Below are 20,381 nucleotides of genomic sequence, written 5' to 3'. Positions count from 1 at the left end.
TGTCACTTCCTCAATTCAGCAGGGGGTTGGGGGCTGGAAGATAGAGAGAAGTCTCCAGGGGTCCAGTTGGCAATGAGCAGATGTTAACTTGGACGTCAAATGGGATAGAGGTAACTCTGCTTCAAAGCAAGAAGAGGCCTATGGTCATAGCCAAATATACTTTCATGGCCAGAGGAGATCCCAAGATATCACTGAATGGTCCAACATCTGATCCTTCCTCTAGGCATCTAGGGTATGGGTATTCTCATCCCAGTGTCCAGATGGAGGACAGGAAAGAACACGAGGTTTAGAATAAGAAAACCTAGGTTAGAATCCATTATACATGCTCATTGACTTGGGAAAGTCACATAACTTCTTTGAGTCTCAGTTTTCTCATCTGTAATATAGGGACAGTACTATTGTGACATTTGAGATAAGCACCTAGGACAGTTCCTGGCACATAAGAAGTACATAATCAAAGTACAAAAACTAAACTGCAACACAACCATTATCAACAGGCCACTTTCTCTGAATTATTTTTCCAGTAGAAAGACTAGATTTTTGTTGTCTGTCTATACTATTTTTGCTGGCCCTTGCATGACTAATCAAAAGCTACAGAGAGACTACCAGCTGGAATGGAAGATGCAGTCTCTAACCATGGCCAGAGAGAAGTTATCTGTCCAACAGAGGGATGAGAGCTGAGCCACAGCCTTCCCCTCATGAATACAGTGTCCAGGCCAACTAAGCTAACAGCACCACAGGGATATTTTTAAAACATCACAGTCACTGAAAGTTAAATCTGCATCATACCCTTCATCTGGATACACAGAGTTTTAAACCACCAAATTTGTTTCTCCGTAGACCATCTCCTGGCAAATAGATCTTATCTTTAAAAATGCATCCCCATCTTTGTTGACAATCCTGTCTTCCATACCGAGAAATATTCCTGGAACCAGCATCTGTTTCTGGAAACCAATTTAAATTTATGAAGCTGCTTGTATTTATGATAAAATGGAAGTAAATCTGGCTAAAGCAAAGACCTACATTCCAGAAATAACTGACCATTCATTTATTAGTTGTTGCCCCTAGCTAACACCCAAACAACAAGCTGCCCCTTGCTCAACCTCCCTGCAGGAACCCTGGGTCATTCAGAAGCATGGGGAAGGAGCTGAAAAAGTAGGGGAAGCAAACACCATTAAATCAAGGGACACACCCTCTACAGCCAAGGTCAACACCCAGGAGGGGCAGCAGGCCTTGGACAGTGGCGGAAGGACTCCACCCACACAGCACTTTGAACAGAAGCTCTCTTCCAACTGGAAGCATAGAGCTGCTAATCTGAAGCACACCCAAAACAGAGATGTGGGTAAAAATAAAATTACGACTGCTCCCGTGAGAAAGCCAGGAAGAGAACATATTGAAACAATCATGGCCTGAAGCCCTGCCCAACACCAATGCTACTAAGTGACCTCAGCCGGGGACAGGAAAGGATTGATCAAGTTAATTTCCTTGCTCAAAAATCTCCCAATAGCTGCCCATAAACTACTAAATAAAATCCTAAAACTCTAGTGTGGAACATAAAGCCCACTCAGCCGACCTTTCCAGCTTTCTCTCTTATTGTCCCAAATACCCTGCACACATGCTCAAAATGAGCATACACATACAACCTCCACATAAAGACCATTTCCCAAACTCACCAAACCCTCCTACTCTGTACCTTTCCTCTGTGGCTCTCCTCCATCTCCACAAGTGCAGCTTCTACCCATCCTTCAAGGTCTTTCAAGTTAAGATCTACAACTGGAATTCTCTTCTCTGCTCCACGGCACTTTCCAACTAAATAATCCTTTCCCTTTGCTGTAATTTCCATGAAGACAAAGACTGCCTGTCTTGTTCACTATCATAATAGTACCTTTGTAGAATAGGTATTCAATAAATATTTGCCAATTTAAGGAGTACCTCAATGCCAAGATGTTTCTTCTACAACTTGAGTTTTCTAGTCCTCACCAGACAAGAAGTCCCCCTTAGTAGAGGCAACCCTGTTGTTGGCCTGATTTCCTTTCTCATGTAGTATCCCAGCCCCTGGAAAGTCTGATCCCATGATGTTCAGGAGCCCTGCTCACATCTCCCTGTGCTCACCGAGCACTCCGCTGGCCACACCTGCCACGTCCTTCTCCTGCTCTGGCTGCCCACTGCTGCCGGCAGATGCGCAAGGTGCCCTCTCTGAGGGTACCAGCATCTGACCCAGAGTGCTGCTCCAGAGCCCTCAGACCCTCAGCACTCCGAGTGCCAGACCGCCTGAGTTCCCCAGAGTCCCCACAGCCCCGGGGTCAAGCCCTGATGGAAGCGAAGCCCTTCTTCCCCACTCTGTGTTCGCAAGGTGGCATCCTCTGTACCCGTATGTCACGCAGAGTCCTCAGGAGAACAGCTCCTTCAACTTCTGCACAGCGCTCCTCTCCTGAGGGCTCAGATGCCATGCCATGGGCTCAGGGGTGGCTGGAGATGAACATCTGGGAAAGAGAGCATGCCCATTCAAAGCCATCATATCAACAGGACCAACAGGCTGCTTGACTCTGATGAAATGGCCAGGACAGGTCCAGCGGCCACGGTGGCCACAGTGTAGACAAAGCTACGTTCCTTTGCCTCTGACATAATCTCTTGCCCAATCTGCTGCCCAGACTACTACTACCTACCATCTTTCCTATTTAAAAAGTAAAGCCCTTCCTCTGCCTTCCTCTTCTTTCACTGCTTCTGCCCAGGGCCTACCCTACCCTTCTGGCACCACTGAGGACCGGCTGCCTCAGCCCCTCCCCCTCGGCAGCAAGACCAGGCTTTCACCTTGGCTCTTGGATCCTTCTCTCCTGAACTGGTCGATAAGAATGGATTTCAGCAGATACTGCCCAGGGCCTGAAGATTTATCAATGCTGAGGCCCTCTAATGACTGCCAATTAGTGTGTCCATTATTCTGGGCTAGGTCAGCCGAGCCCTTAATCTACTTAATGGAGAAGGAACTCCAGAGAGGCGGGAAGCACCTTGAGCTGGTGGACGGAGCCAGCAGGAGGCAGCAGGGTGACTGCCCCCTCAGAGGTAGCCCAGCTCAGCTGCCTGGCAGGGAGCCTCAAGGTGACGAGGCAGGGCCTTAAAAGGAGCTACTGATGGATGACTCTGCTCCTGCAGGAAACACATCCCACTCACAAGGTACAGAGGGCAGCCTGAGGCTGAAGTTTCCCCCATAGGCCTTGGGCTAAACTTCAAGGCAAGTGAATGTTGGTCTTTGGTTCCCTCCCTCACCTCCAACTCTCAGGTGCCTCCTCTCAAAGTACCAGTACTCAGCACTCCTGACCCTTTCTGTCTCCCCCACCCCTTTGAGACCTGCCCCCCTAGGCCTCCAGGCCTTAGATCCCCTCCTGATCCCCCATCCCCTTCTCATCCAAAAGTTAGATTTTAGGCAGTAAGGGTTAAGAATTAATAGCTAACATTTACTGGGCTTTTTACATGTGTGACATCACTTCATACAATAACACTATGAGATAAATACTGATATTGTCAGCATCTTATAAATGGGGAAACTGAGGCCTAGAGAGGTACCCAACATTACACAGCAGTGAATGGTGGAATTGTGAGCTAAACCAAGCCATTTTGATCTCAAAGCTTCATCACACTGAACCATTCTTCACACTGCCTAAAAAGTAAGTCAATCGGCAAAATAAGCCTACCACTGTGCTCAATATTTCCCAACTTTAAGTTTTAGGTTTTTCTTTGGTTTTTAAAGGAGCCTGGTCATGCAAATCAATAGCTTTAACTGATAGAGTTTAAGATAGTGTGGAGGTGATAAAAGGGGACAGAAGCTACATGTGAGTGTACTTTTAACTCATTTTCACCCCACATGAAACCACCTCCCAAAACCCAGCTGTACTCATCTGCCCATGACCAAAAATATCACTCCATGCACACTTTCAACCTGCTTGGCACACTTTCTTTGGGTATCTTCTTTGAGGGACTTCCAAGAGCTAGCAACCTGTGGCAAATGATGGATTGATGAGGGGAACTCCTAAGATGAGGTCAAGCCATAGACTTGGGATATGGAAAAGAGAGGAAGGGGAGATAGATCCTGAACCTGTAGAAGGTATTGGTTCAGGAACTGGACCTCTTCTTCTCAGGTGAAAACTATGGAGGGGGATAAATATCCCTCCCTCTGGGGCCTTTTTTACCAAAGAGAGGATGTGGAGGCCACCTGGTTTTCCAAGACAGAGAGTAAGCCAGCCCTCAGGAAAGGCTCTCTTTGGTCCCCTCATACCTCACCTCTGTGCCTCCAACCCTGCTCCTAGGTAACAAGGACAGGTATATTAGAGCAAGGACAGCCTTCCAGCCCTGCTGGGGAAGTGATCCTGTGTTCCCAAGGTCTGTGAGAATCCTTAAACCTTAATATGATCCTTCTTCTGCCAGGAATACTTGCAAGAACCCAGCTCACCCAGGGGAGCTATATGACTCCATCAGATATATTAGTTTTTATGCAATATACACTTATAGAAGTAATTTATAGTGTGATTAAATATTATGAATAAATTTCCAGTAAGGCCCTTTGTTCTACAATAGAATTTTGTTTTTTAATATTTTTGATTAAATAAGTTTTTAACATTTTGATCACAGGCCATCTCAATTTTTTTTTTTAAGTTACAAAATGTGTTTTCAAGGGACATGCCCTAAGTACTTCAGAATCCTTTCCATTAGGGTTTGGCTCTATGTTTTTCTGCCTCATTCAGAGCACGTAGGTCCCCTAACTAGGGCAAGAAATATGTCTACATGTCTTAATCCTTAACTCTAGCAGAGTGTGACTGATACAGCTGATTGCCTGCCCAGGAGCAATTTACCCCTTTCTTCCTTGCTTATAGAACCTAGATTTTGTTTAGGAATCAGCAACCATGTTCCTTAGGAGAAGTAGAGACCCTCCCAGCCCCACAGGGTAAATGTTATTATGTTATACCAATCATGAAAATTATATCCCCTTTCTAGTGACTTGTTTAGGAATTGGTGGTATAATTATGTCCTTTGACACATGAGAAAAAGTCTCCCAAGGGACATCTGGGATAGGTTTTCTTGCTCTTAAAAAGACCTATGTGATGGGTGCCTGGGTGGTTCAGTCGGGGGCATATGCCTTCGGCTCAGGTCGTGATCTCAGGGTCCTGGGATCGAGCCCCATGTCAGGCTCTCTGTTCAAAAGGGAGTCTGCTTCTCCCTCTCACTCTCCCTCTGTGCTCTCCCTCTCTCTCAAGTGAATAAATAAAATCTTAAAAAAAAAAAAAAAAAAAGACCTACGTGAATACATGCATTAAAACCAGGCTTTTTCAGTTGTCATTTCTCCATGTGACATGTGGCACTATGGCAGCCATCTTGGGACTATAAGGAATGAAAGAATGCAAAGAATTGGGGTCCTGGGATCTCCATTCTTGTAATGGCAGGCTGAGAAATTAGGACCAACCCTCCCACTAAAAACAATCGTTGTTTTTTTTTTTTTCTCAATCTTCCTAAAAGCATTAAAGAGCTAAGAAAATAACAAAGAATTACTAGGCCAAAACCTAGGAGAAGAGGAGAATCCAAAGAGGTAGGTCCAAAACACAAAGCAGCATTTGCCCTCAGAACATCAGCCAATCTGCAAGAAATTGTTGTAAAACTAGCTATGCTTTTGACAGCCAGGATGGGAAAGGGGAGAAAAATCAAAATTCTGGGCTTTCTCAAGGAAGGGACTCTGATAAAAAATATTCCACTCTAAGCTGGGCTTCCTCCCAGAGAGAGGGCTTCATCCTTAAGGTAAAGGCAATGAAGAAATAAACCAGCTCTCATGGAAACTTGAAACACAGCTACATATAATCTGAGGATCCCCAAGCATTCAAGCATTGGACTAAGGTAGAATTGGACTGGTTGTATCTCTAGGTGTCTGGCAAAAGAAAAATGATCATTGTAGGAGAAAGTTACCATTCTAGGCTTCAAATTATTATCATAAAATATTTTTCAAAAATAATGACCAGGGAACAATCAAAGCACAAGGAAAAAAGACACCATGAGCAAGAACCATCAGAAACAGCAGACTACAGAAAAAGACCCACAAAGACTCCAGATACTGGAATTATCCAACTAGAGACTATAAAGCAAATATACTTACAATGTTCAGAGAAACAAAAGACAAATTTTAAATTTTAAAGAAAACTTGAAAAAAAAGTGATTTGAAAAAGAATAGGGATTCTAGCACTGAAAAATACAATACTTGAAATTAAGAAGTCAATGAACAAATTTAATTGCAGATTAGACTTAGCTGGTTAGAGAATTAATAAATTGGAAGATAAATCAGAGGAGACTAGGATGCACCAAGGTGAGCTAAATATGACAAATATAGAAGTAACAATAAGAAATATAGAAGATACGGTGAGAAATTTCAACTTCAATCAATTTCAAAATTGATTCAAATTCAAGAAATTTCCATCAATTGGTATCCCAAAAGGAGAAAAGAAAAAGAACAGAGATAATGACTGAGAATTTTCCCAAAAGTGATGAAATGCAACAATCTATAGTTGTAAGAAATCTAATGAACCCAAGATGGCTAAATAAGAATCTGGTGATGATATTGAGCCTCTGATTTAACAGCCCACCTTCTGAACTTCTTGTTAAGAGAAGCAGGAAAAGAAGTAGGAAGAGAGAAGCAGGTGAAGTATTTACTGTTTAAGCTATTTTGAATTTCAGCTACCTGAAGCCAAAAGCATCTTAAATGATATTCATAGTGATAATAAAGTATCCACCATTTATCCACCATATATTGAATGCCAACTATGTGGCATGCATTGCATATAGATTTCTGTTCTGTGTAATTCCTCACAAAGTCTTACAAGGTAGTATATATCAGTCAATACAAGCATGGTAGACTATGGACACAAACCACCTCAAAATCTCAGTAGTTTAACAGAAAGATGATTATTTCTTGTTTACACTACATGTTCAACATGTTTCAACAGAGGGCTATGCTCCCAGTCATTCAGGGTCCCAGGCTGATAGAGACTTTATTCCAAAATAGCTTCTATAGTCAGTGAAACAGTGGGCAAATGAAGTAAATAGTATTATGGCTTTTAAAACTTCCATTTGGAAGTGAAACACATGGCCAAAAGTGTGGGGAAGTACAATCTTACTGTGTGCTCATAAGGTGGAGAACTGGAAATACTAGTGAATAGTTATGACTACCACAGACATATATTACCTTAATTCTTCAGATGAGGAAGGTAAGGCTGAAAGAGGTATTTATACTTGTTAGACATGAATTGACAATGCACTCATTAATAGCATCTTCCTGAAGGTGATATTATGGACATGACTATTTGCCCTTTGGTGACGGGGTTAGTGAGAAGAAAAATGAAGCAGTGATATGATCTCTAAGGAGCCAGAGTGCCTAGCTGGGTCTCATCATGGTCTATCATAGAATCACTAACCTCAGGGGCAGATTATGGGATCAAGGCAGCTGGGGGTGGGAGTGGGGAATATTCTAGTCCTTCACTTGTTCCTTATGCTAACTAGATCCTTCGCAATGTGAATAAAATTGGACTGCAATTGGCCAGAGAAAGAGTTTATATACATGCACTAAGGGTTCCCACTATCTTATATATTCCAGGTGTTCAAGATGTGGTTAAGAAAGGAGGAAAATAAGCCCATGTAATCGAGTTGGCCAGGCCATGTTTCTTAACTTTGCTCTCTGCAGATTCAGAAAGTTGGTGAAGGCAAAGGAGATGTAAGTTGAGAGAGCTCTTAACCCATCATGTCTAAACACAAGAGGAGGGACCACCTTGTTCTCTTAGGTCCTCAAGACCTTCCTATGAGGTGGATTTTCCAGCCTGTAATGTGTAGAACATTCCCCACCTCCTCCCATTCCTACTGATGACACATGCACCTTCCCCCTCCCAGTACCCCACATCTATTGGCAGGCTACCTGGGCTGCCTTCCTGCTACACATGTGCTGCCTCTGCCAGCCCTGTCTAGCCTCCTGCAGACACAGCAGCATCTGTCTGAGAGTCTCTCCCCGTGGCAGGAAAGGAGTGAATACCAGGGTCCTTATTTATTTATGTGTTCGTTTATTCCTTCCCAGGGATGAGGCAGTGGTTAAGGGGAAGAGGAGGGAGGAGGAACAGGGAGGGAAGGCCCAGAAAAGAAGCTGTGGTGGGCTAGAGATCGGCAAAAGAAATGTCTCTATAATTTGAACTGCTTTCCAACCACACTGTCTCTAACTGAGCCCCCTGGGGTAAAAGGTCTGTGTTTTACCGGGGATGAGAGTTTATAACCTTAATTATGCCCCAAAGCATTTGGCTGTGTTCATCCTGAAACTTCCAGCAGAAAAAAAAAAATGTGGTTTCCATTACAGTGTCACTGAGGGACTTGTACTGGGGTTGGGATCATTAAAATGAAAACACTGATGAGTAAGCCATGGCATTTTGTCTCCAAGCCTTACGTCCTTCCTCCACCCCTAGTCCTGTACTTTATTTTGAGACAGGCTTAAAATAGTCTATAAAATATGGAGCTCATTATCCCATCTAACAGATTTCATTTGGCATGAATGTAGATTAAAAGCCCCATGCCAATTCTTCCTCCTAGCCTGGGTTTATAAGGAAGACACTCCTCTGCCTTTGCTCTGGACTGGTTTCTTTAGAACTCAATTCTGCAATAGACCAGGGGAGCCAGGAGGTGCCACTTTCAACTCCACTCAGCCTATTTTTCATGATAATAACAAGGGAGGATGGAGAAAGAAATAGAGCCTGTTTGGGGGGCTTCTTAGAAATTTTGCCTGGAGTCTTAAGAAGCTGGATCCAATCTAGACATCCCTCAAATCCATGAATTCTCCAGCCTGCCCATTCTTTCACATACAACGACTCTGTCAGGGACACTGAGCTTGTGAAAGGGGGTGGGGCTGGGTTGAAACCACAGGGAAATAGAATGGAAAGAGGCCTTGACTAGGAGTTTCTGTTTCCTGGTTTCATGGGCAGGCTCAACCATAACTAAGTGCATGGCCCCAGGAACTGAAATCCTCTCTTTGGGCTCAGTTTCCTCATCTCTTAAATGAGAGGTCTCTTCCAACTCTGTCTCTTCTTTTGCTGAGGGTACAGTTATGGAGGTAAAGAGAATGAGAAACAAAAACCTCTTCTTACTTACCACTGATCTTGTTTGGCCCAATACCATCTCTTGAACCAGTAAATTCACTTTTTATCTGATAAAGCTCCAGCCTTCTCTGATTACACCTTTCCTCTGAATCACCAGAGTGTTTGCACTGCATTTTCTCTCACCCGGAATGCCCTTTTCCCTTGCTCTACCCAAATCCTTAAAAATCCAAATACTCACAAGGACAGTGTGCTTAATAGAAAGTACGTGCTGATGGCTTGATTTATGTCCTTAATGCATTCCATGCACAGGTGTCATCTCCTCTCCAAGAGTTTCCCACAGGGCCCAGCATAAGGTTTTGTGTAAGAGGAGGGAGGAGGGACTGATCTCTCGATTTCACTGGCAGGCTTATGGTTCTCCACTCATTTACCATCCCCTCTGAGCCGTTCAATGGCAGAGTATACAGCTGATCGACTTCCCTGCCACCTCACCCCTGTACTTTCTAGTTATAGGCTCTCTCTGAGTCCCCTCAGTTATCTCATCTATACAATGAAAATAACACCACCTGCATCACAGGGTTGTTGGAGACTTGAATGAAGCAGGTGAGGACCTATCCGAGGTCTTGAACTAGCCCACTTCTCCAGTCCCAGCCTACTCTTCTGCTAAGAATATCAAGGCCACCTGAAGTGCATTTCCTTTTTTTTTTTTTTTTTTTTTTTTTTTTGGTCTTCTTCTTCTTTCTACTTAAAAATAGCTTTCTAAGCACCTCCTTCCACCTTCCTTCCAACAGAGGAAGCATTCCCCTCCTCCGGTCTACCACTTCCATCTGTACTCTTCCTTCAACCCATCCCTACCTCCCCCAGGTCACTGCTGCACTTTACAGCACTTATCACAAGCTCTTATTATAAATTCAACTGTTGCTGGACTTGTGTATTATCTGCCTCACCCACTAGAATGTAAACTTCATGAAGACTTCATGCCTTATTCATGCTGTATCCCCAGCAAATAGCACAGGACCCGGAACACTGTCGGCACTCAATGAATATTTATCGAATGGATTAATAAATCCATTTCTTTACATCACTTTCAAACTTCTCCCTGTCATTGGCCCCATCCCATCCTCAAATACATTTAGGCCTCCCTTCCTTAACAAAACCGTCATTTGACCCTAATGTCCCACCAACCGCTATTCTATTTTTACTTTGCATTTTCTGACATATTTCTCAAACAAACAATATGTGCTGGCTGCTGCCTCATCTTTACCATCTCCTCCCACTGCAATCTGGTTTTCTCCTCACCAAGGCTGCTGAAACAAAGCTGTGAGTAGTCACCAAAGCCTTCTGTCACCAAAGCCTTCAATGTTGCCCCACCTGGATCCCTAACTGTCCCTTCTCCTCTACTCTCATGAATTTATTGTATCCTGGCTCTCCTCCTACCCTCAGGAATACTCTCATGGCTTTGATCCTGTCTCCCCATGTCTACACTTTCCAAGATCAGTCTACACTACTCACACTCCCCCCCCCCCATACTGTCTTCCCTGAGCTACTATCAATTCACTATCACTTTTAGGCCGATAACTCAAAACCATGCATCTGCCACCCTAACTGCTCTCTAGAAACATAGCCATATTTCAGTTGCATGAAGGAACTAGCATTAGGTTATACCATGTTACCCTTCTTCATATTTTTAGTACCTGGTGCTGGTGCTATATTCCCAGTACCTATATTCCCTCCTGCCTGGTATGTGGAAATCAGTCAATACATTTTTAAATTAAATGCTGCTACCCTGCCATCATTTGCCTTTAACTTGACATGCAAGCAAGAATCTTCACAAGGTAGCCCCAACCTATCTCTCCACTCTTAACTCCTACCACATGAATACCCCAGAAAGTCTATACTCTGACTTCCAGCCTCATAACTAAGGACAACTGAAGCTTAACTCAGTTCTTTCCTTCTCATCCTACCTGCCATTGTGGTATCTGTTGTGTTATTTGTTATTGTCTGTTTCCCCCACTAGACTATGAAGTTTCATGAACACAAGAATACCATCTTCTTCAGCATTGTATTCCCAGAGCCTTAACAGGGCATAGCATATAGTAAGCCCGCAGAAGATGCTTGTTGAATGAGCAAACATTTCTTCTTTCATTCAGACTAATTATGTCTCCCTCTTACGAATGTATAGCACTCTTTTAGCAATTCAACATGAAATAATACCTTGCAGCACCATGTAGCTATATTATAGGTATTACAGGTATATTATTTTACAGGTATTGCAAGTATTGTCCACATAGAACCATGGAACCTTACGGCTAGAAGGAATCCACCTTATAAGTAATCCATCATTTCACAGAGGGGCCAACAGAGACTCACAGAGGCTACTGATAGATCTCGGTCTTTCAGGAGTTTGAATTGCAAGCTCTCTAAGGGCGGGAAGCCTACTTCCTACCCCCAAATATTCCCCGCTACGCCTAGGCCCTTATTAGATATGATCAGTGCTGCCAGTAGTGATACCAACAACATTTACTGCTTTGACCGATTCTTTAATAACAAGCCGCCTCCATCTGCAAGGTGAAGGGGAATTCATCACTTATACTGAGAGACCAGTTGGCTCGATGACCATCCAGGGACACAGCTGCCCCATTAGCCCTTGACTCTCAGCAATCGCTGAATATGCCACAAGAGTAGAACGGGCCCTGGGAAGCCACACCACACCCAGAAAAGTGCTGCTTTACTGTTCTCACATCACGGTAACCTCCACCCCACTGGATGGAAACACCACACCTGGACGTCACAGAACAGCTATCGGTGTCCTTCCCCCAGGACGTGGCCTAGATATATCTTGTCTAGTGATCTCGCACCACAGACAAGACGTCCCAGCAGTATGCTCGGTCTGTGCTGACGGGAGGTGGACAGAAACCCCAGTTTAACACGTGTGCTGGAGAAAGAGAAAAGGGGGTATCTCCCTACCTGTACCATAACAGGTATAGAAAGAACTCAATCCAGATGGGAGTCAGGTGTCCTTGGGAACAAGGATCTTGTTCTTCCCTTAACAGCTCTGAGACTTTAGCCAAGTACTAACCTCTATAAGTTTGTTCACCATCTTTGAAACGGGGACTGAAGTAATCTACCTCAAAGAAACATCATGAGGACCAACAGGGATAAGATATTATTGTCAAATCATTACAGTTCTCTTTTTTCCTCCTTAACAATGACATGATAATCAGGACCTTTCCTTTGTTCTCTGGAGAGTTCAGATACTCTGTTAGCCAAAGTGATTTATTGGAAACCATCTTGAACTAGGTGTCTGGGTGAGAATATAACGGGGTGGTGGGACAAGGACCTAAACTCAGAGAAGCTCCACTCTCAGTGGAGGGAAAGCCCCCCCCCCCCAGAAGTAACTAAACTCCTAAAGGCAGCAGAAATCTGGGAGGAAAACATGTACCTGCCAAGCACTTCTTCCAGCCAGGCAATGCCTCACATACTAACTCCTTTGGCGCTCGCAACCACCACATGAGACGTGTCTTGTTACTACCCATAGAAGCACACTGTGAGTCATGGAATAGTGCCCACCTGCCTCCAAACAGAACCAGGCATGACAAATTTGGGGAGCTCCTTCTGGAGGACATAGGGGTTGCAAGGTTTAGAAGGGGAAGGGTGTGGATTAACTATAAGAAGAAGAGACTTGGGGCATTTCTTGTGGATTCTGGAGCAACAGGGATTTGTCTGGGATGGTGTTTCAAGAGGTGCTGTGTTCAAACTCTTTACTGGACAAGAGACTTGGTCCCTTTGAAAAAGTAGCCTTGTGCCGAAAGTCAATCAAATAACTATTAGAGATATCTATTTGCAACTTAAAAAGCTAAGTTAAGGGGTGCCTGTGTGGCTCCGTTGGTTAAGTGTCTGCCTTCGGCTCAGGTCATGATCTTGGGGTCCTGGGATTGAGTCCTGCATCAGGCTCCTTGCTCAGTGGGGAGTCTGCTTCTCCCTCTCATTCTCCCTCTGTGCTCTCTCTCTCTCAAATAAATAACTACAATCTTAAAAAAAAAAAAAAAAAGCTAAGTTAAAGTAACTTCTTTACATATTATATGAATATTCCGCTCAAACGGGAAGGTGATTACAACCTAAACTCCTCTAATTAGAAAATCCCCAGTGCAGGAGAGCCATCCAACACTTTTCATACACATGCTGTGTGCTTTTCTTTTTCCCACAGATCATAGGAGGGAAGGGATAACTCATAAAGGTTGGCACAAAGCAGCCACACGTCAAGCCGGGCACACATAGGCAATAGTTAACAAGAGCAGGACAAGCCAAAGCAAAGTGGGTGTCCCAGAGTCCATGACAGTTGGGACTGGCCACAAGCAAATGGACTAAGTAGAGTCACCAAGTCTGACACAGTCAGGGACCAGAGCTGGGCAGATTACTGAGCAGCAAGCAGACCACAGACAGGGCATCTATCAGTGATGGGAGACCAAGGGCCAGGAAGAGAGCTATAGGCATGGGAAGGACGAGATCAAAGGTCAAGATGCCTGAGAGCCACAGCCATGAGGGCCAGGTGCCTCTTGACCCTGCACTGCACCTGGCAGAGTCAATCCCTGGATTAGGACATTTAGAAGCTGTGAAGGTTGAGGCAAGAGAGAACAGCTGCACAGGGAAAGGGGGACTTTGGTAAGAAACAGAAGTAGATTCCTGGCTGAACACTGAAGGCTTCAGAAAAGTTACTCTCCTCACTGCCCATCTATCCGGAAGGAGAAAGGGAATTTCCTTCTTGAATTCTAGCTGAATACAGGCAATGCTCAGCTGTTGGGAGCTATACTAAGAAGCAATGAAAGGTGCTTGACATCTGCAGTGACAAACCGTCATCCCAATCTCCCAAGCCCTAGGCAGTCAGAACAGAGCGCCAAAGCCCCAAACAAGCTGGGCCAGACAACATCCTTGTACACAGGTGAAGTTTGTTCCTAGAAATATGAAGGAAAGTCAAGGTTTAGCTAGGTAGTGATAGAAAATGGTTGCAGTGAAGTCTCTAAAGAAAGTTGCATGAATTATACCCAAAAGATTGTGTTCTTTTAAATTTTACCCCTTAGTGCATTCCTATGTTTACTCTTATGTTTATTATTCTCATATAGTGACTGATTTTCTCATTTATTTTGTTATTTTGCTAAAGAGTCATTTTTGCCTTTACTCTCTGGCATCCGTATTACAGGACGGCAATGAGCAGTCCTCAAGCCCGGCTCCATCAGAATCACCTGCAGAGCCCTTAAAAATGCCAATATGCAGCCCCCTTTCCAGCGATTCTAACTTAATTGGCTTGGGGGGGGGGGGCGGTGGGAAGGGAGGAACTGGACACTGAACTTTCTAAGAGCGCCCGGGTGATTCTAATGTACATGCAGCAGTAAGAACCGGTCGGTTTCTGGCCCAGAATCCAAAGCTCTGTGTGGTAGGTACAGGAATATGGACAAAGCACTGAGAAGAAATTAGCCATCTAAAGCCTATATTGTAAAGTCTACATATCACTTCTTAAGTTTTCCACACATCAGTCATTTATGTACTTCTGACACCATTTCGCCATATCCATATATCTCCTACAGTTATTTCCTCGAGAGTATTTTAAATCAACTCCATTTTACTTACATTTATTTTTAAAAGAAACTAGTGGACTGAGGGTAAAGGAAAGCTGACATAAAAAGGCAAGGGCAAAAGAAGACAAGACGGGGGCTCCTGAGAGGGAAAAGCACTCAAGGCAGGTGGCAGGGAGAGGCAGAAAAGACCCAGGATACGGGGCAAAGTCGGCACAGGCATGGGGAGAGGAGAGCAGGAAGACTGGTGATGGGTTGGAGGCTAGCAGAAGAATGCCAGAGAACGGGGTCACAGGCAGCAAGTGGTATGAGGCCGTGCCCTTAAAGGAGCCCTAGGGAGGGAGAGGGGCTGAGGAAGCAGGGAGGCTGGGTGGGACAGGCACCTGGGGCCAGAGATGAAGGCAGGGCAGAGCATGAGACCCAAGCAGGGCTGGCGTAAGTGAGGGGCTCTCTGAAAGATAAGTGGGGCTAAGGAGGGCCTGTGTCACATGAGGTGGGGGCGGGGGACAGCACAATGGAAGCAGACACTGGGCAGAACAGACTGTCTGCTGGACAGTGCCAGGCAGCAAGAGACCCTCCAGCGACATATGTAAGTCACCTAAAATCATCTCATGGACAACCAGCAGACGTTCTGTACAGTGGTAAGCACTGCCCAATGCCCTGTGAAGAAGGAGCCACCAGTCTTTTCACTCTTCCTCCTTCACTCCAAAATGACTGCCTTGAAAACAAAGAAATGTAAGCCCCCTCCTCACGTGTTGGGTCCCCAAGGATATGCCAAAACTCAACAACCACAAAAATCGATGTTACTTCTCATCAATATTCCTCTTGTTTCTTATCCGTATGAGCTCCTTTCTTTCCATGGACAGTCCCCGCCACAGAAACCATGTCTTCAGTCCCTGTCTGGAAGCACAGAGCACAAACAGCCAAAGTGACAAACGTCCAGTAAGAAACACCGTAAAAACAGCAGAGCCTATTAACAAAATAACTCATCAAAATAATGTCTGAGCAAGCTGATAGTTCCTTATCTTACATATCTTTACACATAGCGAACTCCAGCCCTAGAAAACAATCCCTTTTATTTTTTAAGATCCCTGCCCTTAACTGAACAATGATGGGGGAGACAAAAGGTCTGTCTGCAATCACCAAGCACGCACCGTCATTTCTCAGTAAAGCTTATTTCCGCTCCCTGATGTGTTCTGTTTCCTCCCTTTTCCTAGATGTGTCAAATCACAGATTCATTTATCCCTCAGTCACAGCCAAGAGAATGACTCAGGCGGCACACAGCTTGTCGATTATTTCAATTTCCTGGGCTAAACTCATCATTTCCCACTTCTTCTCGTTTCTTAGCCTCTCCTCACTTTCTTGAGGCCTGTTACGTTCGAGGTGACATGAGACATGACAACGGTGAGGGTGAAATGACATGAAATCCTAAAACAGATGAAGGGAGCTAAAGAGAGACCTAAGAGAACTTTGTTCCCTGCCCAGAAGGATGGGTTCATCATGCATCTGTCCATCCATTCAGCAAATACTTCTTGAACATCTCCCATGAGTTAGCTCACCTAGCATGCTACTGTCTATATAGTGCTAGGTAACGTTAGCTTCTAGAGGGGTGTTCGACAGCCAAAAATTCTGCTTGAATACAGATGTGGGTATGCACCCGTATGTATGTGCAATACTAGGATGCCCACTAACCAGAACTGGGCAGCCCCTGAAAGCCTAGAGATAAGATATCCTACACAGTCAGAAGGTGCCAGTCTAAAGCCCCATAATAAAGAAACTCCCAGAGATGCTGTTTATGAAAGACCATAAAGTTTCAATTGCAGCCATACATGATGACAAAACTTTTGTGGAAAAAGACACGATTCTGGCAACCAACTTTTGCTATCCAGGGACACAGGTTAATCCATCCATTTATTAACCTGACATTTCTAAGAATGCTTGACACTTTTACATGCATTAACACAATAAATTTCTATAATACAGGTATTGGTATTAATATTCCCATTTTTCAAATTAACAAACTGAGGTTCCATTTGAGAGTAAACCATTTATTCAAGGGCACTTAGAAAGTAATGGAGCCAGAACTCGAATCTAAGTTTGCAATTCATGGATTCAAGCATTTTCTAGAAAGTAAAAATAAACTATTATTATTACAGCTTATACACTAACATCTAATTTCTTCTTATAATTAGCATATGTTAGTTTGAATTTTGTTTTAATTCATGTAAGTATAAATTGTCTCTAAGCCTCTAATAATTCTTAATTAGACTCTTCTCAGCTTCTGGTTATTACATGCCACCTGTTCTTGTCTTTCTCAGGATGTCTGCAGGAGAGTGAGAGTTAACCATTCTGGTAATAAGAATTAACATTGAAGGGTCACATTCTTCATGCCAAGCACTGGGATAAAGTACTTCACTTGTAGTTTCTCACTCAGCCCCTACAGGAACCCTCTGAGTCAGTGCTACCACCAGCATCCTTTTTTACAGTGAAGGAAAGGAGACACAGAGAGTTTAAGTAACTTCCCTGAGTTCACACAGATAAGGGGGATTCACACTTGTGAGCTCCTTCCCCATCGTCCAGTCTGTGATCTCCACCTGTAAGAAGTTCTGGCTCTCTTCACACTCTCATCTCCATCTCCAGTCTGGGTCCCCACTGGCCTGTTTTTCAGTGCCAGTGAGAGACTGCTTTTCGAATGTGCTGGTTTGGTTTCCTCCATCTTTGATTTCTCCCCGATAAGAGCCCTGGTTCACCTGCTCTGTGCAGCTTTCTGCTTCTACCTGGTACTGACCTCTCGGCATATCTAAGAATGTTCCCACTGGAGAGGAATCCACCTTGGGGTATATAGCAGGGTGTCCCCAGGACCATCTTTTCCATCAGGGGTTTGATCTCATTCTTGCCAAAACCTCTTAAAGGAGCCAAAGCTTTTAAAAATAGCACTCCACATTTTTAAAAATCAATTACTCAACCAAGTTAACAGTGGCTTTTCCTTAAAACAGACTATCTGGATTTGCATCACATTATCAGGAGATTTAAATCACATGAATATGTGAGGGTGAAATGTATTAAGGTCAGATTAACCTGAGGAATAAAACTGACTTTCCCTTTTCTTTCTACAAACTACAAATTCTGAACCAGCTGTATCTACAGATAATCCACAAAGGGAGCTGTCGTCAGCACAGGTGCTATATAGCTCCATGATGCTGAGAGGTGTGTAAAGAGGAAATGAACACTTACAAAGCACGTATTATGTACCAGACATTATGTGCTTTACAGGTATAAATTAAATAATAATTCCACAACAACCCTAGCAAATAGGTCTTACCAAGCCCATTTTACAGATGGGGAAACAAGCTCAGAAAAGTCACATAAATCAGCCTAAGGCCACGGAGCTGGTAAGTGGCAGAGCTGAGATTTGGGTCCTACATCTGCTTGCCCCCAGCTTCTTGCTGCAGGGACCATTCTCCTCACTACACTGCTTCTCAGAGTGTTCTATCAAAAGCCCCGCAACACAGGGCTTAACTCATCTTTGACTACAGTACAGAAATCTTGATTAAAAGAAAAAAAAAAAAAACAGCAAGAAATGAGATCCTGATATACAGATGCTCCCCAAATGGCCCTGTGCTCCCAATTCCCAGCTGGGTCACAAATGTCACAAGAAAAACAGCCTTTCTTTACTTTCCACAGGCTGGCTACTCGCCTGTTTCATTCCCTGTTCTTTCTCTTCTTGCTCCCCACTGCCTGCGCTCTATGTCTTTCCATGTGCGTGTTTCTGCCTGTCTCTCGCTCTCTTTCACACGCACGGGCGCATGCACACACACACACACTCACTCAGGAATACCTCGATCCAACAGCCGGAGCAAGCGGAGATACCAGAGATACCACTGGTCCCAGAAGCGGTCCGTCATCCCACCCTGAAGTCATCCTTCACAGCCAGTCCCTCAGCAGAGCCTCATCCCACCACCTCCGAGTCGAGGAGGCCGGAGTTACTTGACGCTGGGCTCACGCGCAGCCTGCTCTGAGCAAATGCCTGCCTGCGAAGACAGCCACCAGTCCTCCCACACAGAGGCTGACTGTGCCGGAGCTGTTTCACAGCAACAAAGGAACAAGTGCGGAACACCGCCGCCTTGTGCAGACCTAGCCTGCAGGGGCCCAAGGAGAGGTCAGAGATGCAGGGGGAGGGGAGCCGGGGAGGGCGGTCACAAAGAGGCAAGGTTAGAGGTGGACTTGGGAATGAAAATCCACACTCTGGGCCATGTCTTGAATTTCATTCCAGAATCTCCCACCATCCTGGCTTCCCCTGCCTCCCATACCAGAGGCCAGGGGCTCCCCTAATGGGACTCAGGTGGGAAGTCAGGAGCTCAGCCATCCAGGACTCTAAGACCAGCCCAGAAAACCCAGAGCCTCACTGCCTCGCTCCACAGGGACCACAGACACTCCTGGCCAAGAATGCTAGGCCCACAGGAGCAGAAAAAGGCCACAAATCCTTTCTCCCTACGTCCACTCGTGGATCCTTTGTTACAGGGGAGATAGCACAGGCTCTGGAGTCACACAGTCATGGGTTCAAATCCTGCTACCACTTAACAGTTGCCTGGCCTCAACCAAGTTTCTTCAACTCCCGAAGCCCCAGCTTCCTCCTTGTAAACCAGAGAGAAGAGCATCTGCCCCACAGAGGTACTGTGAAGTTCTCAGGAAAGGAAGAATGCACCATTTCTGGTAGAGCACTCAGTGGAGAGCGGTGCTCAAGTGTTTGTCCCCCTTCCCTGCCAACCCCCCTCCTTCTCGTTGGCTTCTCTGTTTCCACATGTCCATACATCCCATGGTTTCCCACCTCCCTGCCCTTACTCCTGCTCTTCCTGCCAATAGCATGGCTTCCTCTGATTTTCCCAATGTCTAGTTCGATGCCACAAATCGCGCTGCTGTCCCTGGTCTTCCCCTTTATGTTCCATTTCAGTTTCTCCTTGTATAAGACTCTGCTCCCGTATTCGATCATAAAATCCATGAAGATAGGAAGTGCTTTGTAACAGGCGTTGTATTCCCCAATGTACTTCGTATAGTGCCTTAAACTTTGCAAGTGCTCGAGTATTTACTAACTGAACGAATGAACAGGCAAGTGAGTCTGGGAATGCCACACAATTTCATTCTTTTGTTTTGTTTTTTATTTAAATTCAATTAGCCAACATATAGAACATCATTAGTTTCAGATGTAGAGTTCAATAATTCATCAGCTGCGTATAACACCCAGTGCTCATCACATCACGTGCCCTCCTTACACACGATTTCATTCTAATAGCAAGGAGAGGAATGCATTGTGGCGCCTCAGTCCCTGGGCACTTCCTAAGGCCTGTAGGAAGATGACAGGGCTCTTCCGTACTTGCCCTGCTAGGAGCCCATTTTACAGTGGACTGGCCACCCACATGGTGAGGCTGCACCCCTGGTGACTGGGAGTCCTGCTCACAAAAGTAAAACCCAAGGGGATGCTAGGTCTGGGACAACTTTGTTCTCTGAGCCTAAAAACTACCCAGCAGCATGGGCACCCGCGTTACAGCTTTTGTTTCAGCCCAGCCCATACCAGCAATGCCGTCTCACTGTCCTAATAGAAATGTTAGCTTCCCTGGACTCCTGGTCTCCACTGGGCAGCTGGTGGGAGCAGTCCTCCCTCAGCATTTGCCCTTCCTGGGAGCTTAGGCCTCTCAGATGAGACAGGCCGCAGATT

The 20,381-nt window shown here is 44.9% G+C and overlaps 1 protein-coding gene across 19 annotated transcripts in view; it reads right to left on the bottom strand.

Annotated features, from left to right (window-relative positions):
- The window catches only part of KALRN (kalirin RhoGEF kinase), a 641,436-nt gene that overhangs the window by 556,466 nt on the left and 64,589 nt on the right, over window positions 1-20,381 (bottom strand). For 3 of the 19 annotated variants that reach the window (XM_032406714.1, XM_032406715.1, XM_032406717.1), the window contains exon 1: window positions 18,507-18,791. The exons of 14 other annotated variants lie outside the window; for them this stretch is intronic. In XM_032406714.1, the coding sequence (XP_032262605.1) occupies window positions 18,507-18,573 (67 nt within the window). In that variant the 5' untranslated portion in view covers window positions 18,574-18,791. Of the gene's footprint in view, window positions 1-18,506; window positions 18,792-20,381 lie in introns of those variants that run through there. 2 more of the 19 variants (XM_032406727.1, XM_032406729.1) reach the window with 2 other exon arrangements.

This window comes from Phoca vitulina, unplaced genomic scaffold (assembly GCF_004348235.1).
Source record: "Phoca vitulina isolate PV1807 unplaced genomic scaffold, GSC_HSeal_1.0 scaffold8, whole genome shotgun sequence".
In the NCBI taxonomy this organism is placed as follows: domain Eukaryota; kingdom Metazoa; phylum Chordata; class Mammalia; order Carnivora; family Phocidae; genus Phoca; species Phoca vitulina.
Note: the sequence above shows the minus strand (reverse complement) of the source record. Positions and strands in the feature narration are given on the sequence as shown.